The sequence below is a fragment of the Rhinoderma darwinii genome, chromosome 4, assembly GCF_050947455.1.
Source record: "Rhinoderma darwinii isolate aRhiDar2 chromosome 4, aRhiDar2.hap1, whole genome shotgun sequence".
NCBI lineage: Eukaryota > Metazoa > Chordata > Amphibia > Anura > Rhinodermatidae > Rhinoderma > Rhinoderma darwinii.
The window spans coordinates 381,158,384-381,185,910 of NC_134690.1; the positions used below are offsets into that span (position 1 = coordinate 381,158,384).

The following is a 27,527-nucleotide window of genomic DNA, read 5'->3' on the forward strand; positions in this document are numbered from 1 at the left end:
GACATCGTTTTTGATCATTGGCCTGTGTAGACTGGGCAGCGATCAGTCGACAAACCAGCAAACCTTAATTTGTTGACTGATTTATTATTTTATGCTGCCCTGAAAATCACAGTTGTCGGCAGCACATCTTCCAGTGTAAACAGGGGATGTGCTGCCAACATTATGTAAACGATATATGGACCGAACGATCGTATGAACGATTGTTCATCCCCATACAGTTTACATTGACTTGTCTAAAGGGCCTTCAAACGAGCGGCGATCAAACCGTAAATATCGGCGCTTGTTTTGGGCACATATTTGCCCATGTAAACCCAGTTTTATTAATGAGGTATTAAATGAGGTTCCCATTCCTCTTTTGACTCAGAACGCCCTAATAAAGTGCTTGAAAATGTGTTGTCCAAACCAGAAACTGGTCCGACCCCCTAAAAATTGCTGGCACACACATGGGACCTTTTCTGCATTACCAGTGTCCCTGTCATTTCCTGGTATCATCACAGATTGATGATGTGTTGACTATCCCCACATGATCGTGGCAGCCAGTCACTGGTCGCCCCACAGTGATGTTTAACAGCAATTTTTCCGCTATAATAAAGAAAACACCAATAACTATTAGTCCTTGAGTTTTCCCCTAAAGCCACTTTTTAAAAACTGCTTTTCTTATATCTATTTCTGTGGGTGATGGTCAATATGGCCATGATTACCGGTCCTGGGTTATTACCCTGATTTAGAAGAGTGCAAATCTGCTTAACGTGAAAGCAAGGGATGTATAACCCGATTTGTAAAGGTAGCCATACTAGTCGTCACCCAGCTTTCCTAGAATCAGATACAACTAGGAAATGGCAAAATAGAATTTTTAACAACTTGAAAGAAGAGGATGACTCGAGGACGTTTGTTTAGGTTATGTTCACACCTGCGCTCACCATTTCATTGTTCTGCTCAGAGGAGCAGAACAAGGGAATAACCCGAAGCGTCGTTTCTGTTGCACCATGGAACCACCGGTGGCCGACGGAACCCATTGACTTTAATGGATTACGTTGGGTTTCCGTCGGGGTGTCACTGGTTTTACCGGAAGCAATAGCGTAGCATGCTGCTCTGTTGTTTCTGGTATTCTCATCCGGATCTACAACAGAGGACCCTAACAGCCTCCAACGCAGATGTGAACTAGGTCTTGGTGATTTGTCTGTCTTGTGTAGGGCAAAATGGTCTAACAGATGAGTAAGTAAATATGAAATGTCGTGATACACAGGCAATTTAAACAAACGCACCTATACAGGAATAAACTAGTTGGTAAGAAGCAGAGAGGGTGCTGTATACTGTGCCTGGCATTTAGCGGAAAGGGACATTTAGGAGGAGCATTGTGAGAAGAGTCCTGTCCGTAATCTGTTCTTAGCCAGTCACCATTGCTAAAATACTCTGAATGCCGATTGGCTGAGAGCAAAGAACAGCTAAAAATGTTCCTTCTAGTTGTCCTTTTCAGCTTGATGCCAGGCACAGTATATAGATCCCCATATCCTGATTTTAGGAGCTCTTAGCACCCACTCCACATTCATGGGTATCTTATAGGTGCCCTTGTGAATTCACTTTAAAGGGGTTCTCCGCTTGGACAATTGCTACTTGTTAGAAAGGTCCCTTGACAATAAACAGATCACACTATGTCCCCCTGCTGAGACCACCAGCGATCAAATGTAATCTGTGGAGAAACCTGGCAGTAAGTGTTCAATTTCCCTGCAGTGCCACCACAGGGGAAATTAAGAATTGAACAGTGCCCATGTCTGAGTGGACAATGCAGGACAGGACACGACCTCTAGAGCAAGATGCTCTTTGTAAAGGCTCTCACCAAGAGATGAGAATCCTGAACAGAGGACCCCCCCTCTAATAACTCAGAATTCCCTAAGGCCGGATTCACACGAGCGTGTGCGTTTGCTTGCGCAAAAAACGCTGCGTTTTGCGCGCGCAAAAGGCACTTGACAGTTGCGTGTGTCAGCCCGTATGATGTGCGGCTGCGTGCTTTTCGCGCAGCCGCCATCATTATGACACTCCGTTTGCATGTTTGTAACCAGAAAAGCACGTGGTGCTTTTCTGTTTTCATTCATCCTTTTCAGAGCTGTTGCGCGAATCACGCTGGTCGCACAAAAGTGCTTCTGTGTGGCATGCGTGATTTTCACGCACCCATTGACGTCAATGGGTGCGTGATGCGCGAAAAACGCTCAAAGAACGGACATGTCGTGACTTTGACGCAGCGGACCAACGTCATGTTGCATGGATGCGCCGCGGTTTCCGAGTGTTTTTCGCTGCGTTTTTTGCCCGCAGTCCTTGCATTAGCTTCAATGGCGGTGGGCGAAAAACGCTGAAAAATATTGTGGCAAAAAAAGTGCAGGCCATTCAAAATCTGCCTCAAAATTCCTGAAGGAATTCTGAGGCAGATTTTTTTTCTGCCTGCAAAAAAACTCTGTGTGAACAGGGCCTAATAGTTTGTATGAACATGGGTTTTCTAAACGGGACAACCTCTTTCAAATGCCTCATGACAGGTACTTTTAGAGTAGGATCCTGTCTTAGACTATGATCTTTTCATGCTGTAGTCACATATATTTCAGTGAGAGATTATTCTGCCAATGACTAACCAGTTGCTCTGTCTCTTACTATTTCCAGCTGTTATACAGTTGCTATTGGGAACGGGACAGCGTGCAGAGAAACGGAGAGATATTTTGCCGATCTCATTCAAAGGAAGTTTTTTGCGCCACTCAATGTGGTCTATTGGTAAGTCCAGACAGTTTTTGACTTTCTTTTTGTTGTGTTTAATTGAAAGTTATACAGAAGTGATGCTAGACGTACATAAAGCTGCCATTCTGCTAAGATGATAATTATGATAATGCTTGTATTCTTGTTTAAAGAGGCTCTGTCACCACATTATAAGTGCCCTATCTCCTACATAAGGAGATCGGCGCTATAATGTAGGTGACAGCAGTGCTTTTTATTTAGAAAAATGATCTATTTTTACCACGTTAGGAGCGATTTTAGCTTTATGCTAATTAGTTTCTTAATGCCCAAGTGGGCGTGTTTTTACCTTAGACCAAGTGGGCGTAGTACAGAGGAGTGTATGACGCTGACCAATCAGTGACCAATCAGCATCATACACTCCTCTCCATTCATTTAGTCAGCGCATAGGGATCCTGCTAGATCACTATGTGCGGTCTTATACTGACACATTAACGTTACTGAAGTGTTTAGACAGTGAGTAGACATTCTTTCCATCTAGGACGCGATGTCTATTCACAATCCCGGCACTTCGTTAACGTTTCTGTGGCGCTTACAGCAGAGCAAGCGTAATCTCGCGAGATCACGCTGTAAATGACAGGTTACAGCGAGATTACGCTTTGCTCTGCCGTAAGTATCACACAAACGTTAACGAAGTGCCGGGATTGTGAATAGACATCCCGTCCTGGCTGGAAAGAATGTCTACTCACTGTCTAAACACTTCAGTTACGTTAATATGTCAGTATAAGACAGCACATAGTGAATAACGCAGCGTCAGTAAATTAATGGAGAGAAGTGCATGACGCTGATTGGACACTGATTCGTCAGCGTCATACCTCCTCTGTACAACGCCCACTTGGTCTAAAGTAAAACACGCCCACTTGGGCATTAAGAAACTCATTAGCATAAAGCTAAAATCGCTCCTAATGTGGTAAAAATAGATCGTTTTTCTAAATAAAAAGCATTACTGTCACCTACATTACAGCGCCGATCTCCTTATGTAGGAGACAGGACACTTATAATGTGGTGACAGAGACTCTTTAATGAATTAATTAATGCAATGGTGTCCAGTTGGGGTCATCCCTTTCAGTGTGGTCATGTATACTTTAGAGAGACGTGAAAATGCTGGATGGAAATTTATTTAGTCTCTATTCACATCTGGATCGGAGCATGTTTGGACGAGAAGAATAGCGCTGCATGCAGCATGATTCTTTCCGTAAAAACTGCAGACACGGCAACAAAATCTAATTTTTAGACAATGGGGTTCATCAGGTGCTGATGGTATCAAACGATGGATCTGGCATTACGTCCTGGGTTCAGTTATAAATGGAACCCACCACCATGCAGGTGTGAACAGAGCCTTACTCATTTTATATTATATTGTATAAAAAAAATAATAATAAAATAAAAATACATATATATTTTTATTATTTTTTTATACAATTTTATTTATTGTCTTTAAACACTTGTAGATCTTCTCCACATCTTTCATCTTTGTGCCGTTATTTATTATTATATTTGCTGCTGAGTAATCCTTGGCCACTTTCTCTATGATTATTTTCACACTAATCACATGATTGTCCATATGTCAGAGATAACTGCCGCGTGTGCTTGAATGAAGTTATCTTGAATTGAGGTCCTTGAGTTCCCATCTTCTGTGATGTTGATTCTTTTAAGTAATTTCATAGTCATATTGGTTTCTGGGAAGCTGTGTGAATATGCTCACCAGTACAACTTTTGTGATGGTGTTTCTGAGCCCAGACTATGGTATGGCAAACGTGTCTAGATATGTGATACGTCGCCCCCTGCCGCATCTTTATATAATTAGACATATTTGCTTTTCAGCAATGGGTGACGTCCTCTGTAGGAATCTCTTTTTTTGGGCTCTGGCCAAATTTTCATAATTAGTAACATGGAACTACTAGGGTCATTTAAACATTAATTCTTTAATTCTGGTCCACCAAATGCAAGTTTCCACTAGACTATAGTCCTTAACACCGCAGGAAATAAAATCTGCTCCTACATGTTACGGCTGTACGGGAGAAATGGCCAAACTGATGCCCCTTTCCTGACATCACTTCCTGCTCTGCAGCTATTGGCTGAAGTTGTACTTTGCAGACTTCCTGCTCTGCCCGCCTCCTGCATGCACTCTGTACACACTGTAATACCTTTAATACTCAGAGCTCCATTTTAGCTGTTTCCTCTTGCACTTGGACCAAAGAGGCGCCCACTATACAGCCCTCCCAAGTTGTTTCTTTTCTAAACAGAGGTGCCGAACCGTTTTAGGTGCGCCACTGATTGTCGGAGAGCTGCTGACTGATAGGACTCTTCTCAGTGTCACCTGCGTGTCATTTTCAGACATAAGCGAATGGCGCACAGCACTCCCAAACTCTGTGTAATGACGGGGTAGGGAGACAGACAGGTGAGCCCTAATCTACCCGCCACTCAGCCCCTGCCTACTTGCACGGCCCGTCCTAGGCGACGGCGTACAACTGGGCGACGGTCCTTACGCTCAATATGTGCACGACAGACAAACAGACAAGGGTATACAGAAGCTAAGGGAAATGGGGCAGTTGCCCACGGCGACACCGTGAGCAACAAGAGTAGTGGACAAGCCGAGTCAAACCAGGAGTGTACGAGGTACCAAACGCAGAGCAGGAGAGTAGTCAGTAAAGCCAGGGTCAATATGAAGCAGAGGTCAATAGTACAAGCAGCAGCAGCAGAGCCAAGAAACAGGCAGAATCACAGGCAAAGGAGGAGCAGGAAATGAAGGTATAAATAGACAGAGGGCGGGAGCTAGCTCCGTCTGGCCAGGCTGTGATAGGCTCTCCCACTCCTAAGCCTGCCATCCTGAGTGGTGGAAGATGGAGTCAGTCTCACAGACATAGGAGCAGGTGCAGACTCATTACCAACGGGCGTCGACACAGAAGCTGTGTCTGGCAGATCCTTTACAGTACCCCCACTTTTATGAGGGGCCACCGGACCCTTTCTAGGTGGACCTGGTTTATTGGGGAAACGAAGGTGGAACCTCCTGAGCAATACCCCAGCGTGAACATCCCAGGCGGGTACCCAAGTCCTCTCCTCAGGCCCGTATCCTCTCCAATGGACCAGGTACTGGAGGGAGCTCTGGACCATCCTGCTGTCCACAATCTTGGCCACCTCGAATTCTACCCCCTCAGGGGTGAGAACAGGGACCGGAGGTTTCCTCGAGGGAGCCAAGGACGGGGAGCAGCGTTTAAGGAGGGAGGCATGAAACACGTCGTGTACTCGAAAAGACGGGGGCAACTCCAGTCGGAAGGAGACAGGGTTAAGGACTTCAATGACCTTGTACGGCCCTATAAACCGGGGAGCAAACGTCTTGGACGGGACTTTAAGGCGCATATTTTTTGAAGATAGCCACACCAGATCCCCGACCACAAACAAGGGGTTAGCAGAATGTCTTCTATCTGCCTGAGTCTTTTGTATGCTCTGGGACGCCTCTAGGTTCTTCTGAACCTGGGCCCAGACTGTGCACAGTTCCCGATGAACGACCTCTACCTCGGGATTGTTGGAACTACCAGGTGAAACGGAGGAGAACCGTGGATTAAACACAAAATTACAGAAAAAGGGGGAGACCCCTGATGAGTTACTGACCCGGTTATTAAGGGAAAATTAGGCGAGGGAAATGAAGGAGACCCAATCATATTGACAGTCAGAGATAAAACACGTTAAATATTGTTCTAGAGACTGATTAGTCCTCTCAGTTTGGCCATTAGTTTCAGGATGGAAGGCCGAGGAGAAGGACAGTTCAATTTCCAACTTTTTACAGAAAGCTCTCCAAAACAATGAAACAAATTGTACCCCTCTGTCAGAAATTATATTAACAGGAACCCCATGGAGACGCAGGATGTGTTTGACAAACAAGGTAGCTAACGTCTTAGCATTGGGTAGTTTCTTGAGGGGCACAAAGTGGCACATCTTACTGAAGCGGTCTACTACAACCCACACCACCGACTTGCCTTGAGATGGAGGCAGATCGGTGATAAAATCCATGGAGATATGGGTCCAAGGTCTCTGGGGAATGGGCAAAGAACATAGTAAGCCCGCTGGTCGGGACCTGGGAGTCTTGGACCTAGCACAAATTTCACAAGCGACGAAGTAGGCCTTAACGTCTTTAGGCAACCCAGGCCACCAATAGTTTCTGGCAATGGGGTGCTTGGTACCCAGGATGCCTGGATGACCAGATAGTGCAGAGTCATGATTTTCCCTGAGTACCATTAGCCGGAATTGCAGGGGAACAAACAGCTTGTTCTCAGGAAGGTTCCCGGGAGCTGAACCTTGATCAGCCTCAATTTCGGAGACTAAGTCAGAATCAACAAAGGAAATGATTATACCTGGGGGCAAAACACAAGCAGGATCTTCCTCCGAAGGAGGGCTGGCCATGAAACTACGCAACAGTGCATCAGCTTTAATATTTTTAGACCCAGCACTATAGGTGACCAAAAAGTTGAATCTAGTAAAAAAACAACGCCAATCGAGCTTGTCTCGGCTTTAGCCTCCGGGCAGATTCTAGGAAAACCAGATTCTTGTAGTCAGTAAGGACCGTTACCTGGTGCCTAGCCCCCTCCAAGAAGTGGCGCCACTCTTCAAATGCCTATTTAATGGCTAAGAGTTCGCGGTTGCCAATGTCATAGTTCCTCTCAGTGGGCGAGAACTTCCTGGAGAAGTAGGCACAGGGATGGAGATGGGTGAGGGACCTGGTACCCTGGGACAAGACAGCACCCACTCCCACCTCGGAGGCGTCAACCTCCACGATGAATGGCTCCATTTGGTTAGACTGAATCAGCACTGGGGCCGAGATAAAGCACTTCTTAAGGACCTCAAAAGCCTGGATCGCCTCTGGAGGCCAGTGGAGGAGATCAGCACATTTGCGAGTAAGATCCCTAAGAGGCTTAGCGATGACGAGAGAAGTTGGCAATAAATCTCCTGTAATAATTAGCAAACCCCAGGAAGCACTGTAACGCCTTCAGGGAGGCAGGTTGGACCCATTCAGCCACAGCCTGAACCTTGACAGGGTCCATGCGGAATTCATGAGGAGTGAGGATTTGTCCCAAAATGGTATCTCCTGCACCCCAAACACACATTTTTCGGTTTTAGCAAACAGTTTGTTTTCCCGAAGGGCCTGGAGCACCTTCCTGACATGCTCAATGTGGGAGGACCAGTCCTTGGAAAACACAAGTATATCATCAAGGTACACTACAAGAAATACCCCCAGGTAATCTCTTAAAATCTCATTTATGAAATTCTGGAAGACCGCGGGAGCATTACACAACCCAAAGGGCATGACGAGGTATTCGAAATGACCTTCGGGCGTGTTAAACGCAGTCTTCCACTCATCCCCCTCTCTGATGCGGATAAGGTTATAAGCCCCCCGTTGATCAAACTTAGAGAACCATTGGGCCCCTTGAACCTGATTGAAAAGATCAGGAATCAAAGGAAGGGGATACTGGTTCCTTACAGTGACCTTATTCAAGTTTCGGTAATCGATGCACGGCCTAAGACCACCATCCTTCTTCCCTACGAAGAAGAAGCCAGCACCTACCGGAGAAGTAGAGGGGCAAATGTAACCCTTGGCCAGGCATTCCTGGATATACTCTCTCATGGCTACACGTTCGGGACAAGAGAGATTAAATATCTTACCCTTAGGGAGCTTAGCTCCTGGTACCAAATCGATTGCGCAATCGTATTCTCTATGAGGAGGTAACACTTCGGAGGCCTTTTTAGAAAAAACATCAGCGAAGTCCTGAATAAACTCAGGTAGAGTGTTCACCTCCTCAGGGAGAGAAATAAAATTAACAGAAAAACATGACGTCATGCATTCATTACCCCATTTGGTAAGATCCCCATTATTCCAGTTAAACGTGGGATTATGCATCTGCAACCAGGGAAGGCCTAAAATCAAATCGGACGATAATCCCTGCATCACCAGTACAGAGCACTGCTCCAAATGCATGGAGCCAACAAGGAGTTCAAAAACGGGTATGCTGCGTAAAATAACCATTAGCAAGTGGAGTGGAGTCGATACCCACTACCGGGACAGGTTTAGGCAAATCAATCAATGGCATAGCTAGAGACATAGCAAATTCCACAGACATAATATTAGCAGAAGACCCTGAATCCACGAAGGCACTGCCGGTAGCAGACCTACCCTCAAAAGGAACGTGAAAGGGAAGCAAGATCTTATTATGTTTCATATTTACGAGAAATACCTGTGCGCCCAAGTGACCTCCCCGATGCTCACTTAGGCGCGGAAGTTCTTCCGGCTGCTTATTCTTTCACCTAGGACAGTTGTTCACTTGATGCTTGTCATCCCCACAGTAGAAGCAGAGACCATTCTTCCTGCGGAGCTCTCTACGTTGTTGGGGAGACACTGAGGCACCGAGTTGCATTGGTTCATCCGAGTTTTCCGTGGAAGAACGAAGCAACGGAACCTCGGGAGCCATCATGGGGGAGCCAGAGGAGAAAGCACAAAAACGTTCAAGTCGTCGTTCCCTGAGACGTCGGTCAAGACGTACCGCTAAAGCCATAACCTGATCTAGAGAGTCAGAAGAGGGATAGCTAACTAACAGGTCTTTCAGGGCGTTCGACAGACCCAATCTAAACTGGCATCTCAAGGCAGGGTCATTCCACCGAGAAGCTACACACCACTTCCTAAAGTCAGAACAGTACTCTTCAACGAGTCTCTTACCCTGACGTAAGGTCACCAGCTGACTCTCGGCAAAGGCAGTCTTGTCAGTCTCGTCATATATGAGCCCGAGAGCAGAAAAAAAAAGATCAACAGAGGAAAGTTCAGGGGCGTCAGGAGCCAAGGAGAAGGCCCATTCTTGGGGCCCGTCGTGGAGCCGGGACATAATTATACCCACTCGCTGGCTCTCAGAACCTGAGGAGTGGGGCCTTAGACGGAAATAGAGCCTACAACTCTCCCGAAAGGAGAAAAAAAGTCTTCCGGTCCCCTGAGAACCGGTCAGGCAACTTGAGGTGGGGTTCAAGAGGTGAGGTGGGGGGCACTACCAGGAGAGCAACATGTTGTCCCTCTGAGCCAGGGCTTGGACCTGTAGGGAGAGGCCCTGCATTTGCTGAGCCGGGGTCTCAAGGGGGTCCATAGTAGTGTCAGGGACCAGGGTAGAAAAGGTATATGGGCTTGTGATTATGTAATGACGGGGTAGGGAGACAGACAGGTGAGCCCCAATCTACCCGCCACACAGTCCTTGCCTACTTGCACAGCCCGTCCTAGGTGACGGCGTACAATTGGGCAACGGTCCCTACGCTCAATATGTGCACAACAGACAAGGGTACACAGAAGCTAAGGGAAATGGGGCAGTTGCCCACGGCGATACCGTGAGCAACAAGAGTAGTGAACAAGCCGAGTCAAACCAGGAGTGTACGAGGTACCAAACGCAGAGCAGGAGAGTAGTCAGTAAAGCCAGGGTCAATATGAAGCAGAGGTCAATAGTACAAACCGCAGCAGCAGAGCCAGGAAACAGGCAGAATCACAGGCAAAGGAGGAGCAGGAAATGAAGGTATAAATAGACAGAGGGCAGGAGCTAACTCCGTCTGGCCAGGCTGTGATAGGCTCTCCCACTTCTCAGCCTCCCAGCCCGAGTGGTAGATGATCGAGTCACTCTATCAGACTTAGGAGCAGGTGCAGACTGATTAACCACGGGCGTCGACACAGAAGCTGTGTCTGGCAGATCCTTTACACTCCGGTCACTCCCTGTCATGTGACGTGACTTCAATATGAATGACACATTTTTCAACTAGAAGCTAAACATCGTACAGGTTTCGCTGTGCATAGCATTGTTTAGTATTTTTCCGTTTGGAGGAGTATTCTCTTTATCTGTGTTCACACTTTGCAGTTGTGTTGTGTTTTTTTGCCATGAGTTTTGCAAAATCTTGATATAGCCGAAACAAATTCTCTACTGCTTTTTCTTATTTAAATCTGCTTCTGAAAAAACAGTGACATTGAAATTTTTTTTTTTCCTAGAGTTCTGAATGGCAAATCTGCCTAGTTATATATAGTAGGTTTTAAAAGGGGTTTTAAATTTGCCATAACATCAGGATCGGTGGGGCTCCATCCTCTGAGACCACTTCAGATCTCGAGAATAAAGTCCCGCGGCCACCTGCTCTACAGGGAGCTACAACTCAATTCAAGAAAATGGGGCTCCGAGAGCGTCGTTATGTTACATATTATATGCTGCAGCTTCTTAAAGGGTTTTCCCCATAATCATTATTTATCACCTATCCACAGGATCGAGCCCCCACCAATCACGAGAACAGGCATACATTGCCGTACCTGGGAGCCCCATAGGAATGGAGCGGTAGTGCTTGATCACCGCTCCATTCTTTTTTATGGGGCTGCCAAACATAGTGGACCAGCAGCCCCATGGAAATGAATAGAGTGGTGATCGAGCATGCACACTACCGCTCTATTCCTATGGGGATCCCAGGAACAGCAAGGTAAGCCCGTTCCCATGATCGGTGGCGGTCCCAGCAGTCAGACCCCACCAATCAGATATTTATTACCTATCCTTAGGATAGATGATAAATAATGATTATGGGAAAATCCCTTTAATTCTGAGGATGTTTGGGGGTCCTTATAAATCGGATCTCCATAGATCTTCGTCCCCATGCACACGACTGTATATTTGTGGTCGCAATTTATCCCCCGGATTTAAAGGGATCGGTGCGGGTGCTGCTAATCCGGACCTCAAAAACTCAGGACAAGTCATTTTATGTTCCGGATTTGCGGATTCACCGATACTGGTGAATTGTTGTGGATCTGTGAGTCCAGATGACACGCGGATGCACAAGAGGAGTTATTTGTGGTCCGACAATATGGTCGTGTTCATGAGGCCTTAAGGTGATGGCACATCCTAGCATTATACCGTAACATTATATTATGGGAATACACCTTTAATGCATAATTTATTCCAGGAGGTGATTTCTATTAGAAACGACCACAACTTGGGAATTTTAGTGGATATTTTTTTTATTTGAGGGTGAGGTGCTCTTTCATTTTATTAGCTGTTTTTGGACAAAATGAGGCTGAAACCTGCTGAATTATTTCCCATGATTGTTACTGTGACTGCCGGGTAGCGTGTGCGTTCTGCAGCGCATCTCGTCTCCGTTCTCCTCGCTCTTTCTTTATGTAAAGTGACTTGTTCCGTGGCTACTGAAAGTTTTATTAGACTTTTTGCTTCCAAAGACGTCTTCTCACCTGAATCACCCTGACACAACCTGTTTCCACATCTTGTCAATACACAAAACTGTAGATGAGGGGGGAGCACCCACAGGTAACTGTCACCTTTAGGCCCGAGAGGTGTCAAACTGGCTTTTCTCTCCTCTCGTCGGTGTCTGAGGACGTTCATTTCTCCCCAGGACGAATGTGCAGGAAGCAGCTCTGCGCCGGTAACAGACCATGGCACCGGCTTGATGTAACAGGTTGTGAGGTTTGCTCTTTTCAGACGTGCAGTCTCACCGCGGAGCTCTGCGTGGCTGTGACATGAGCGCACTTTTCCTGCCTCCTAGCATCAGCCATGAAGCTAAGACTCTTTGACACCTGCCATTTGAACCTTTTTCCCACTGAAAAATGTCATCATTTTCCGACAAGCTAAAGACAGATATCTGATTGTTGTCTCTTGTATAAGGATGTTCCCGGGGCATGTGGTTTATAGATGAATAGACAGACTCGGCGCGCCGTGTTATTGGACATGAGCGGCCCGGATCTAAGGCAATATACCTGCCTCTGCTCTGCCACACTCCCAGCTTCACTTTTAACCTTGGTGTCTTGTGATTTGGGCTTTCCAGTAAATGTCGGCTCCACCTGTCACAGAACACGTAACGTCAACCTTTATTAAGACTGGCAGATATACAGAGGGTGACAGGTGTTAGAGCTGGCAAGTGCGGTCAGGTCTCCCGTATAGTTTTAGCAGCTTTTTTTTTTTTTTTTTTTTAAGAATTTAGATATATTTGTAAACTTTTTTTACATTTTTTTTGCTATAAATAAAATTTTTTAAATACAATGAATTTGCCTAGAATTTTAAGTTGTCCTCTTGTGTGACGTCTTCTGTTCGACCTTCTCTTCGTCTCATATACGTTTGCACAGGTGTTGGCTGACAGCCAGCCGTAAGGACTGTCACTCGCCGCAGAGACTGAAGGGTAGAGGAGGTGTATAGCTGAAGAACTGTGGTGATTTCTTTGCCAGTCAGGGTGTGCGGAAAGTTGGCGGCCGGGCTCGTGGAAAACCTTCATTGTAATTGTAAGGGGATGTCATTTTTGTAAATTCAGCAGCTTGTAGATGAGAATAACTTTAAATTGCCGAGGAATAACTTTTAAGATTCCGAGGAAATTTTTCATGTTTGTGCCCCTGTTGTAGCGTTTTTGCCAGTACAGATACGTTATTTATAATAACCATGTTAGTTTTTGTGCATTATTGTGTCTGGTGAGATGTTATAAATAGGCGAGTGCATTACATTTCCAGAATTTGAAAGCACAAGAAAACTTCATGGATTTATAATTTTTAGGATAGGCCATCAATGTAGGAATAATGGGGTATGTACGCCGTTATACTTGTACTCGTATGTACGTCCCTGTGCGCTGCATAAACAATGAAGGTCTCTTAAAGGGTAAATACATTTTTGTAAAACTTTTGACATGTTGTAATGACATGTTAAAAGTTTTTTATCGGTGTCGGTCTGAGCACTAAGACCCCCACCGATCGCAAAAACAAAGCGGCAGAAGCTCGGCTGATTGATGTACTGCTTCGTTTCTGCTCAGTTTTCCTCGGAAAGCAGAGCGAGCGGTGTACGGGCTCCTAGACTTTCTATTGACCCCACACACCGCTCCGAGGCAAGCCGATCAGAAATGAAGCGGCTCAGCGCTCACTCGAGCACTTTTGCTGCTTAGTTTTGGCGATCAGTGGTGGTCTCGGTGCTCGGACCCCCACCGATCAAAACTTCTGACATGTCATTATGACATATCAAAAGTTTTTTGAAAGTTGATAGTTACCCTTTAAGCAAGCGACGTGGCACCTTGGATAGGCCATCAATAAAGAATCCCGGAAAGAACTTTCTTGGAGACTTCTCCTGGTTCGAATATATGTGATGTTTCTTGTATATTCATTAGCATTAGCTTCAGCTTTTTTAATCAACACATACAGAAATGGAGAAAAAAAATGGCAGCCCCCATAGGGAAGAAAAAGTGTAAAAATAGAAAAAAGTAACACACAAACACACAAATAAATACAAACGTTTTTAATAAAACCCTAACATAAAACTGATATTAAAAAAATTATTTTACTGACACTGTTCCTTTAAGAGGTTAAAGGGAATCAGTCAGGTATTTCTGATTTCAGCATGCTGACACTTATTAGTTAATGTTCTGTCGTTTTTGAGTGTTGAGTAGTTCTACTTGTATACATTTATATTAGTGTGATATATCCGGTAGCAGATTTCTTCAGTGTATACTAAGGAATCGTATGGTGTCCGCTCTGAAGTTCATGGTCGCTTGTCTGTAGCGTATTATGAGTCACCCGTTCTCACATTATGACATTTTCCCTCCACTCGCCTGTCACCACTAATATAATCCGGTAGACAGGTCACTGCTGCCTGCAAGATCAGTTCTCTCATGTGTTGCTGCTGGATCTCACTGCTGCAGGTGGTTTTATCTCCATGTACTGCACACGGAGCAGATTTGTTGCGGATTTTCCGTCCGGATCTGCAGGTGAAAAATCTGCAGCAGAAAACTGTTGTAGGCAAGTGGATAAGATTAAAAATATCTCATCTACATCCTACTGAACAATATCCGCACGGAAATCAGAGCGCGATGCGGAGCTTCACATCATTCTGTTCTGGATGGTCACTGCAGATTTCACTCTTAAATATAGACGGGGAGAAATCATGTAACCTGTGCAGATTTTGCGGCGGAAAGACTGCGGAAAATCCGTAATAAATCAACGAAATATATATAATATATGTGTGTGGGTTCCCTTAAAATAATTTTTAGTGGAACACCCCCATTTCAGTGGGTCACACAGACAATCTGACGTGTATGGGGACTGGCTGATGAAAGGAAGATCCAACAGGTTTCATTTCAACTTGTCCCATCCTCTTATATTCCCGGGATAAGCGGTGTCAGAGGTGTCTGGCATCCACTCATCTCATCCCTGTTGAAGTTTCATGCAGCTTCATCTGAGCCAAATGTACAAGTTCGTGGTGACATCAGAGCTGATATCAGGATGATCATATGGGCCGACATTATGTGTCTATGACTAGCTCTAGCCCATAACATACATTCTTGTAATTTCTGACCCTCATCCTCCCTGTCCTTGGTGCCGGTCCTCCTCTTATGCAGCGACTGGGCATTATCTTGCGGATTTTCAGTTCAGAATCCACACCGAAAATCTGTGACGTGTGAATTTACCCTTAGAAGTCCTTTTCTTTGCACTATGTGATGCGGTAGTGCATCAGATGGTTGAACTTGAGTCAAACATACTTTATAAAATCCTGGTGCTGTGCAGGTTAGTGACCACTAGGTGGTGCTAGTGTTACACTTTAAGTCTTTCCCCCTGTATTAGCTTTATGGCGTCTTAACAAAACTGCAATTGCAATCTCTTGATTGTTTAGGAGAGCTGTGATTATTATACAGAGGAGTCCGGAGAGTGCATGCAGCAAGGAGTCCACTACGGTTCCCTAAACGAGAGTAGCTGTGCTTGGACTTTTTGCATTGTTTCTTTTATCTTGTCTGGAAATAATTCATTGCCTCTTGTACTGAGATGCACTTTTGCTTTAAGAAAAATGTGAACAAATTCTTGACTTCTGCGTTTTATACAAACCCCCAATGTCATCATTTACAGCTCATTTCTGGATTTTACAAATAGGATTTGCTGTAATATTTTAGGAACTGCAATATCCAAGTTATACATTAGACAGTCATGATATATGTTTTAGTTTGTTAAAAGAAGTTGTCATTTTTCCAATTGTCATTGTCAAACTCCAATAGCTCTATGACATCCTTTTATATGGTAAGTCAAAGTGCAATAAATTCCTACAATCCAATAAGCATGTTACCGGATCAGTGCTGGATTATGTAATATTCTGGATTATCAGACGGTCATAGAAAATGTTCCCCCGCCGTATGCTAATGAGCATAAAATAGTCAGATCTTCATTCCTCAAGTCTTTCTGAGTTAACCCCGCCTCCTTACTTTTGATTGACAGCTCCTTGCCTTCCCCCAGCACACAAAATCCAGCGCTTCCCTTTAATCCAGCAGCAATGGTACCTGATAAATGCAGGATTATCAATTATTCTGGGTTATCAGACGGTTGTATATATAAAACTGACATGTAAGGGTAGAGAACCTACAGAAAGAAAGCCAGAACTAAAATGTTAACACAAAATCTAATACTATAACTTTTTGTTTTTTATTGGAGGATTTTCTATTTGACTATAACAGCTCCGTCCTCTGTTTCAAGTCTCGTGAAATTCCACATGACTGTATATTGCAGTTCTAGGCTAGAAACAAGACTTTCTGGATTATTGGAATTTTACCCTTCTATTATTTTAATCTTCTGATGCCCTTCTTCTGACCGGCCGCCACCTTTCCAAAAACTGGTTCACTGATGGGAGGATCATGCAGTAGCCATATGTCAACCACTGGGCACATGATGCAGCGCAGAGACTGACCACATCGAAACAGGCTGGACCAATGATATCAGCGGTTGTCACCCACTACATCCGCAGGCTGTTGCTATGCAACATCTTCATCAATTTCTGGCTACTTTTTACAGTGAGAGGGTCTGGAGGAACACAATTGCCATCTTTAGAGTTTACCCTTCAAAGTCTATCATTACAGAAATAAAATCACAATCTCCCTTAGGCCCTGTTCACACTGAGTTGTTTTTTTTGCCGCGGAAACCGTGGCAAAAACTGCAGCAAGACACGGCCGAAATTGGCTTCCATTGATTTCAATGTGAGACGGAGGTGTTTTTTTCCCGCTCGCGGGAAAAAGAAGCGACATGCCCGATCTTGAGGCGTTTTACACCTCAAAAACCCCATTGAAATCAATGGGAGACGGGGAAAAAAAAGCCGCGAACAGCCGTGGCGTTTTTTTGATGCAGTTTTTTCTTTGCATGTTGAAGAAAGCGGTAAAAAACGTCAAAAAATGTCTGTGGTGCAAAACCACTTAAAAAAAAACAAAAAACTCAGCTGATTTTTCCAGGCAGAGTTTTCTGCCTGCAAAAAAACTCTAGTGTGAACAGGGCCTTAGGCAGCTGCAGATATTTAGTTTGTGTCTTTTGGGCCTTGGCCTTTCTTCTGTATTCCTTTTGAAAATTGATATTTTCTTTCTCTATGTCTTCTGGGTGGGAGAAGCTGCACCCTCCCCCTCCCTCTCTGATATTTACTATATTTTCAACATACTTTTTGACAGAAAAAGGGCTTGTCCACTCGTAACAGAATTGCTGCGTATTTTCCATCCGGAATTGCAGACGGAAAATACGCAACAGAATACAGAAGCAGCAAAGTGGGTGAGATTTAACAAATCTCATCCACACGCTGCGTAAAAATTTCCCTGCAGAAATTTACCTGCGGCGCGTATTTTTCGTATGTCACCATCTCCCAACATTGAGAAAAACGCAGCAAAATCCGCACCATATGTCGGCAAACATCTGCCCATTGCTTTTAATGGGTTTGCCGACGTACTGTTGCGACGACCTTTAATTTTACGCGTCGCTGTCAAAAGACGGCGCGTAAAATTACAGCCTCGGCAAAGAAGTGCAGGACACTTCTTGGGGCGTAATTTTAGCCGGTTTTCATTGAATCCAATGAAGAGCAGCTCCAAATTACGCCCGTAATTGACGCCTCGCAAAACGCGAGTACGAGCAATTACGTCTGAAATTCAGGAGCTGTTTTCTCCTGAAAACAGCTCCGTAATTTCAGCCGCAATTGTCGATATCGTGTGCACATACCCTTACTATCTCCTGTTTACTATATTCTTAGCATGCAGTCTGACAGAGAGAAGCTGCAGCTGCACCTCCTCCTCCCCCTCCCTATCCTAAGTTTTTTGGGTGAGTGAGGAGGTTTCTAAACATTTACAGAGCTACAGAGAGGGAACTACAAGCAGCTTGGCTGTCGATACAACCCTCCCCTAGTAACATATATTACTGATTTGGAATCTGTGGGGTGAAAACACTGTTTATTAGTTACTTTATCCTTTGAGACTGGTGGTGCTGGGAGTCCTGCACCCTGTTGTGGAGTTTCCCTTTAACCCCTTTCCTCTTTGGCCACTTTTGAGCTTCCTGACAGCCTCATTTTTCAACGTTTCATTTTATGTGGTAATAACCGGAATTTTACCTACCCAAGCGATTCTGAGATTGTTTTCTCGTGACACATTGGACTTTATGTTACTGGCAAAATTTGCTCGATACATTCAGTAGTTAATTGTGAAAAACACCAACATTTTGTGAAAAATTGCAAAAATGTTGCTAAATTTAAATGTATCTGCTTGTAAGACAGGCATACCACACAAAATAGTTGCTAATTAACATCCCCCATATGTTTACTTTAGATTGGCATCATTTTTTGAACATCCTTTTATTTTTCTAGGACGTTACAAGGCTTAGAACTTTAGCAGCAATTTGTCATGTTTTCAAAAGGCTATTTTTACAGGGGCCAGTTCAGCTGTGAAGTGGCTTTGAGGGCCTTATATATTAGAAGCCCCCAATAAGTCACCCCATTTTAAAAACTTCACCCCTCAAAGTATTCAAAACAGCATTTAGAAAGTTTCTTCACCCTTTAGACGTCACAGGAATTAAAGCAAGTAGGAGTGAAATGTACAAATTTAAATTTTTTTTTTGCAGAAATTCAGTTTTAATAAATTTTTTTGTAATACAGAAAGTTTTACCAGATAAATGCAACTCAATATTTATTGCCCAGATTCTGCAGTTTTTAGAAATATCCCACATGTGGCCCTAGTGTGGTAAGAGACTGAAGCACAGGCCTCAGAAGCAAAGGAGCACCTAGAGGATTTTGGGGCCTTCTTTTTATTAGAATATATTTTAGCCACCATGTCAGGTTTGAAGGGCTCTTGCGGTGCCAAAACAGTGGAAACCCCCATTTGGGAAACTACACACCTCAATGAAATTACCTAGGGGTATAGTGAGCATTTTGACCCAACAGGTTTATTGCAGAAATTATTGGAAGTAGGCCATGAAAATAAAAATCGAAATTTTTTTTTTCAAAGAAAATGTCGATTTAGCTAATTTTTTCTCATTTCCACAAAGACTAAAGGAGAAAAAGCATTGCGACATTTGTAAAGAAATTTCTCCCGAGTACAGCAATACCCCATATGTGGTCATAAACGGCTGTTTGGGCACATGGCAGGGCTCAGAAGGAAGGAGCACCATTTGACTTTTGGAGTGCAGATTTAGCTGGATTGGTTTCTGGGCGCTATGTCGCATTTGCAAAGCCCCTGAGGGAACAGTGGAAACCCCCCCCCCCCAGAAGTGACCCCATTTTGGAAACGACACCCTCAAGGTATTCACCTAGGGGTGTAGTGAGCAGTGAAAATGGGATTTTTTTTCCATAGATATGCCAATATGTGGTGCCCAGCTTGTGCCACCATAACAAGACAGCTCTCTAATTATTCTGCTGGGTTTCCCGGTTTTAGAATCACCCTACATGGGGCACTAATCTTTTGCCTGGGCATTCGACCAGGCTCAGGAGTGAAAGAGTACCATGCGAAATTGAGGCAAAATTTGGCGACGTACAGAGAATTGGTTCACAATTGCAGAGGCTCTGATGTGAAATAATAAAAGAAACCCCTGAGAAGTGACCCCATTTTGGAAACTACACTCGTCAAGGCATTTATTAAGGAGTGTAGTGGGCATCTTCACCCCACAGGTATTTTTCATAAATGATTGCGCTGCGGATGGTGCAAAGTTAAAAATGTACATTTTTTCCTAAATGTGCCAATTCAGTGGCAAATATGTCATGCCCAGCTTATGCTACTGGAGACACACACCCCAAAAATTGTTAAAAGGGTTCTCTCGGGTATGGCGATGCCATATATGTGGAAGTAAAATGCTGTTAGGGCACGCTGTAGGGTTCAGAAGGGAGAGAGCGCCATTTGGCTTTTGGAGAGCGGATTTTGCTTGGTAGTAGTTCTGTTTGGAGTTTTACTGGTAATTCAGTTTATAATGTGGGGGTACATGTAAGCTGGGCAGAGTACATCAGGGGCATAGTCAGGTGGTATAATAATGGGGTAAACAATAAAATAATCCATAGATGTGTGTTACGCTGTGACACAATCCTTTCTGCACAGGCCGGTATCGCACTGATAAATGTAATTTCTTATCCCCCTTTTGGTCCACACTCCGCAACTTAGCAGTTTGGGGAATTTTGCTGGGAAGTGTTGTCCTGGTATAATGCGGGCACCGTCTCTTCCAGCGGATATGTTTGAGCCCTCCACTTCCTGGTTCTCTAATTTTAGGGCCCCGATAAAGCGCCTCTTGAAACAGAAGAAATGTCACCATTGGGTCGGCACAACTGCATATTTTTTATTTCCTGACTTGTTTCCTCAACTTTTTGCACAATAAACTTACTTTTGTAAAAAGAATGTATTTTTTCTGTTGCCATGTTGTGAGAACCATAACGGTTTAATTTTTTCGTCAATGGAGCTGTATGAGGGCTTGATTTTATAGGTACCGTTTTTGGATACATGCAACCTTTTGATTACTTTTTATTACAATATTTGTAGGACATGAATGGAGAGAAGTGTAAGACGCTGATTGGGCATTAAGAAAGTAATTAGCATAAATCTCTCATAACTTGGTCAAAAATTCTCGTTTTTCAAAATAAAAAAAACTTCTCTACATTACAGCGCCGATCATATTATGTAGGAGATAGGGCACTTATAATGTGGTGACAGAGACTCTTTAAATGCAGCGATCGCTTTTGACTTCTGCATTTAAGGGGTTAATGGTGGGGATCGAAGCTAATTTTGGTTCCCCACCATTACAGCCGGATCTCAGATGTAATACACAGCTGACATCCAGCGATGATGGCACCGACTCGGCTTCTGAGCCGGTGCCATCCATTTGTAGTATGGATACGGCAAAATGCGGGAAGCACTGACTTTCCATGACGTATCCATACGACAAATGTCGGGAAGGGGTTAACATTCAATGTGAGTCAAAAGTCTAGAATCCCGAAATATCCGGACGCTGACTGATCTCATCATTACCATAATATATTACATTAGTGAAGATATATTTGGGTAGTTCCTGATTTTTGACCTTCGATTCTACTTTGTTTCCAGATGTGTTCTCCCTTACCTTTTATTTAACATGGGAGCCTACGGGAGACTGATGGCATCCGTTAGCGGTATATGTTTGTTCAATCCAGTAAAAAACATATACTGCCTCTGGGCAATGTGTGGCATCCATCGGAAGTATTCTTTTGTTGTTTTGTTTTTTTTAACATGGGAGCCTATATAGTCTTGCACCACTCATCTCAGGATATGTCAAAGCCAAGAGAATGAGGAAGGACACATCTGTACAATGAAAAGCATTACTTAAAAAATAAATTAAAAAAATGTCTCTTTCTACTACCCCATTCAAGGCTTGGGGACATGGTTTAGGCAGTTTCCTTTGGCTTGGAGGCAGCTTGCTGAAGTAGAAACCCCCTCCCCACTGCCTTGTCTGTTTTGGAGTCCAAGCAACGATTGTCCGTGGCATTTGACTAATCTCCACGTATTTCTAATGTGGCCGATCATGGAGAGAAGTTCTTCTGCCAGTTGCATTTATTGGATAGATATTTTATTTGTTGTGGGTCCTGACTATGATGTCTATTGCAGCTGATAGTCCCTTGCCCGTCGTCTTATTCTTTTGTACCACCCAGATAAGCGGCTTCTGTTGTGTCTGGCATCTGCTTATCAACCCCTGCTCCATAGCCTAGTCTATCATGCCCGGTAGTAGTAGAACCGGAAATTTTAATTGTTGATATGATGTGTCAGCCGACAATTATTTTATGTCTGCTACATACCGTAGATTACATATATTTTATACATAGATTTATAGCATTTTTGTAGCATTAACAAACAAATTCACTTACCCGCAACTGTCAATTTCCAGACTATAGTTCAGAATATCTAATGATATGTAAAGGATTGGTTTCTGGGCTACTAATATGTTGTAGATAGTAAGACTTCTTCAACATCTAGTGACCTAGAAAATAATTGCACTGTACAGTAACAGCACCGCCCCCTACTGGCCAGGAGTGGTTTCACATAAAAAAAAAAACAAAACAGTTTTTTTTTTTTACCCAGTATCTGCAGTGATTGTTTGTCAAGATATTGTCTTGTGCCAATTGTATCACATGCATTATTTACTGGGTTGTACATTTTTGACCAGTTTTGCAGCAAAGCAGTTGTACTATATACAGCGTACAGTAAAAAATAGTGTAGTACCGTGTTAGCCAGAAACAATATGCAATGTTAAATACCTTTGTGTCAAAAAAGACAAAAGTATAGAAGGTATGATACCTAACGGGTATTTTTTGACACAAAGGTATTTAACATTACATACTATATACAGCGAAATTCTTTTATTTGGCATCCAATAATTAAAAAATTCTGATAATCCAGCATTATTTATATCACAGAACTGCATCGTACAAGTCAAGGGACTCCTGAATTAAACGGCTATATTAGCATTTTATTTTAAGCTGTCTTCCCCGAAACCCTCTACCCTCAGGCTATGTTCACATGGCGGATTTTTACTTGGTGGGTCCTGCCACAAAATCCATCGCAGAATTATTCCTGCTATCGGCAGGAAGATTCCTACTCCCATTCACTTCAATGGGAGGTTTGGGTGGAATCCACCCGAAGATCGGACAGGACGCTTCCTTTGAAATGAATGGGAGGCAGAGTTTTGCATCTGATTCCGCCACAAATATTCCGCCATGTGAACAGGGCCTTACAACTAAATTTTATATACATTTTTGTAACTGCCCAGATATCTTGAATATCTGATAATCTGACACACATCACATCCCTTAAAGAGGCTCTGTCACCAGATTATAAGTGCCCTATCTCCTACATAATGTGATTGGCGCTGTAATGTAGATAACAGCAGTGGTTTTTATTTTGAAAAACGATCATTTTTGAGCAAGTTATGAGCAATTTTAGATTTAGTTTCTTAATGCCCAACTGGGCGTGTTTTTTACTTTTGACCAAGTGGGTGTTGTAAAGAAGTGTATGACGCTGACCAATCAGTGACCAATCAGTGACCAATCAGTGTCATACACTTCTCATTGTTCCAGCCCAGCATAATCCACAGCACAGTGAGATTGTGCAGTGAAAGAAGCTGGGCTGGAACAATGAGAAGTGCAGGACACTGATTGGTCACTGATTTATTCGGCCTCACACTTCTTTACAACACCCAGTTGGTCAAAAGTAAAAAACACGCCCAGTTGGGCATTAAGAAACTAAATCTAAAATTGTTCAGAACTTGCTCAAAAACGATCGTTTTTCAAAATAAAAACCATTGTTATCTACATTATAGCGCCGATCAGATTATGTAGGAGATAGGGCACTTATAATCTGGTGACAGAGCCTCTTTAATGCTGCCTTAAAGAAATGTCACTGTACTACATCATATATTATATTATGTATGAACATTTATATTTATAATCATGTACCTTTCAGATTTTCTGTGCTTTTTACAGAGTTGTTGGTTTGTCTCATCGCAAAAACCCCTATTTTCAAATAGAGCCGGCCCAGAGATCAGCTGATGGCTTCTGAAGCCCCTGGTAATATTGCCTATTCACCAGGGGTTGAAGAAGCTGCGGTCGGCCCTACATTTCAGTGTAGTGTTACATGCGGCCATTCAAATGAATAACCAACCGGGTAATACATGGGCAGGCCAGATTCGCCAGAGTGAGTGCTGCTCCTTGTAAGTGGCTCTCTGCTCCGGTTCATAGAAAGCCGTCCTGAGTGGCGGACGCTCTCTACGATGTTCATATGCTCTATTAGGCATTTGTCATTTGCCTAATAGAGCAAATGACAAATGACGATTGTCATTGTGAGTCAACCCCTTTTACTCCAAGGCTAGCTCCTCCACATAACTGCATGAACATGTAGTATAATCAGTATTACTTACCTTTTCAGAATCCATTCTTATTTCTCTTCTTGAAGCTACCCCCTTACTATATTGTGTAAGGTGTATCAATCAGGTTGCTTAGCAACCACTTGACATTCTGTGTGGGTGACGACCACTCTTTCAGTACATATCGCTTCATGTAAAAAAGTGGTCACAAAAAAATTCTATCTCCTACAACAACACGTTGTCCTTGTCACATAGGGTTCGTGGACCCACTAGGCCGTACCGCCTTGGCGGTATGGCAGCTGGCCAACAGGGCACAGCTCAGAGTCTATAGTTTATATAGGGTACCTGTGGCAGCTCGGACAGTAGCAAGGCAGGCTTGGCTGGAACTAGGCAGCAGGCAGACATCAGGCGTGGAGAAGCAGGACAGGCGTGGTATACAGCACAGCACGGCTACAGCTACGCATGGCACTAGATCAGGATACAGGTTACAAGAAAAGGGAACACTGGGAGCAGGAAACACTAGGGGACCATTTGCAAGACATCCTTGGAATACAACAACAAAGCTCAGGCGTGGGAGGATGGGGCTGGGACCTTATAGCCCAGGGTTCTCTGGAGCAATTAGCTCAATCACCAACATGTGTGCGCTGTGGCTTCCTAAGTCTGGACTGAGCTCGTGAGCGCACCCTGGTGGTCACTGTGGAGCAGGACGGCCGTATGTGCAGACATCTCTTGAGAGAAGGTCGTCGACTGGATGGAAGGAGTTCGTGGTCAGCGACCACGGACGTTAGTCATTCATAAACATTCATTGCCTCCCATGTAAAGCAGGAAGAATGAGGAAAAAAGCAGGAGAAAGCAGGAAAAAATTATGCAGTTTCAAGACACAAAAGACGAGGGAAATGTAGTAGAACTAGAAGGATTATAAGTGATCTTTTATCTGTGTTGTGACAGACCTTGTGTTATAAGAAGAGATGACCTTAAATCCTTGTCGGGAGATTACAGCAGAACAATCATTTCATGTCTCCCATAGAAGTCCTATTATCTAATGTTCCTTTTTTCTTAATTTGACAGCATTACTAATGAAGCAGGAGCCTCGATCTACAGCGTCAGCCCAGAAGCTACCAAGGAGATGCCAAATCTAGACCCTAATCTACGAAGTGCAGGTAACACTACATCCAGCCAGAATTCATTAACCTGTTGGATTCCATCACTCACCCTTGCCAGTGTATGGACTGGATCACATTTGTGCCCTATGAGCTGAACATTTTAAGGAAACCTACGGAAGCTATCCTAGTAGTGTGAAATTTATTGGTTTATGATGTATCGGTCATAAAGATAATGTGGTGATATGGTCACGGTTGAGGTGAACTGGATCTATGTCAGCAGCCGGGGGATTTTGCGGCTAACCTCCTCCTTATCCCTTCTGTTTGTATCTAGTGGACAGTTTAATGTATTACTTCCAAAATCATAGCCTACCACCCAAGAACTATGGATCCCAGGAGGCTTGGCTGCAGCTTCCTTCCACGGGTTAAAGGCGTTTTCCAGGTTTTAACATTGACGGCCTTTAATATGGGATTCATAGTGTCCCCAATACCACCTCGATCATTGGAGTTCAGTTGAGTCCCTGCTCGTGACCCCCTTCTATGACTCAGAACATAGTGCCGCTCTGGAACTGGCCTGTCCATACATTACATGGATGACTATTCGCTCGAGTGACCGCCATATAATACTACGTTCCCTTGTAGCTTCTCTCTGGATAACAGCTGATCCCTGAGGGTTAGAGAAGCTGAATTTAAGAAGTGTTGTCCTCTTTAATGGAGAAAAAGAAAGCCGTGTTGAAGGCTCCTGTGTTGTTTCTCTCCTGCAACGTGGGTCATCACCCTCAGTCAGTCAGCGGTAGCGTAGAGTGACACTTCCCTCCGGTATTAGACAAATATGATCCCTGAAGGCACATCCAGTCGTGTATCTTCACATATTAGTGTGTATGAATCCACTGTACATAGATGTGTATGTACGGGGTATGTGTAGAGGTGTTCGGATGATGAATATACAGTATATCCGCTGCATGTGAAGCCGTGACCATGTTGAGCCCCGTTAGCTTTGTATACTAATATTTTCACTACTGCATTTTTACTCAGCATTTCATAGATTTAGAGGGGGTTCTGTCTGCGTTGCATTCCTTTCATAAATGGGGGATTTAAAATAGACCGAACTAGGCTACAGAAGTCCCATCGACCAATCCGAGAAGAAACTAAACTTTGTGGTCGGCTAATTGTGTAAATGATACTGGTGTTTTATATCGCCGCTGACACTGAAATCTTCATACTGGTGCCAAATGCCAGAGGAGGAGATACCAAGTAACACGCCACGTCAGGTTCTGGTCTACATCAATAACCATTCGCCAATATCAGTTTCAGCATATGTGAGCGCTGTTTACTTTGGGTTAATTTGCCAGCGCTGATTCAGATTCCTTGTATATACATAGACATCTATAGATAGTTAGACATTATCAGCGTTCAGTTATAGCGGCTGTGTCTGCCCATATTATAACTCGTACATTGTATTACTTAGTGGTTTTTATAGCTATATTTTTATATTTGCTCTTTATTTATTTTCTCACAATAGTGTCTCTATTTTTGACATAAAGTTTGAAGTCTTGCCATTGTCAATCCAATTGGGGTATTGCTGGTTGGTAATGACATCTTGCCAGAGATCCAACGTGTCCAGATACTAATAAAGCAGTGCATCTGAATGCTATACCTGCTTGCGTTCGGACACTTTGGCCTTATTCACACTTTCATGGAGTTTTCAGCGGATTGTTAAAACCATGGAAAAAAACATAGTTACCGCACTGTGAAAAATTTGCAGCAAGACAGTAGAGTAGGCCACCTGATGCTGCCTGGTTTGATTTTTATTTGGGACTGAACCAAGCACCTCTAGATGAAGCCAAGTTTATCTTGACTCTGATAACTTGCTGCAGTGTGATATAACACAACAAATCCCATTGAAAAGTCATTGAAAAAGTCAAGTTATAGTTTCTTGCCACTGTGCATTTAATGCGTTAAGAGTCAAGATAAATATGGCTACATCTGTACCATCAACTATTTACTGCTCATCATGTTATTTCTCCCAGGACTCTTAAAGGGGTTTTCCAATCCTTTTTTTTTTTTTTTTTTAAATCAATGCAATGTTCCTCTATTAACATATTAGTGCACTCTGACTAGCTTTTTCTTGATAATAAATGGTTTTAGTAACATTACTCCCTATTGTTTACCTTGAGAGGTTTGTTTTGCTCAGTAAGTTCATTCCTCTTCTCTTCCTGTGTTTCTCCTCCCTGCATGCACTGCTCTAGTCCCAGCATGCAATGTGCATGCAGCAGTGCACTTGCTCCGCCTACTACACCCAGCTCTACTAACTTCTGCAATCTCAGTCTTCATTTTGGTGCTCTCATTCTATTACTGATAGCACAAGCTGAAATCACTGGATATCTGTGTTTTTAACCTCTTAACGCCGAAGGGCGGATATATCAGTCCTCAGCAGCTGCTAGTTCGCGCAGGAGGACGGATATATCCGTCCTGTGATCGCGCGGGTACTGCCAGTGTACCCACGCGATCAGCGGCAGGAGCACGGCTGT

At 43.7% G+C, this 27,527-nt stretch overlaps 1 protein-coding gene across 1 annotated transcript in view; it reads left to right on the plus strand.

Moving 5' to 3' along the window:
• SRBD1 (S1 RNA binding domain 1) overlaps nucleotides 1-27,527 on the plus strand; it is a 180,245-nt gene that overhangs the window by 54,015 nt on the left and 98,703 nt on the right. The window contains exons 15-16 of the mRNA XM_075863219.1: nucleotides 2,650-2,757; nucleotides 24,965-25,056. Coding sequence (XP_075719334.1) covers nucleotides 2,650-2,757; nucleotides 24,965-25,056 — 200 coding nt within the window. The remainder of the gene's footprint in view (nucleotides 1-2,649; nucleotides 2,758-24,964; nucleotides 25,057-27,527) is intronic.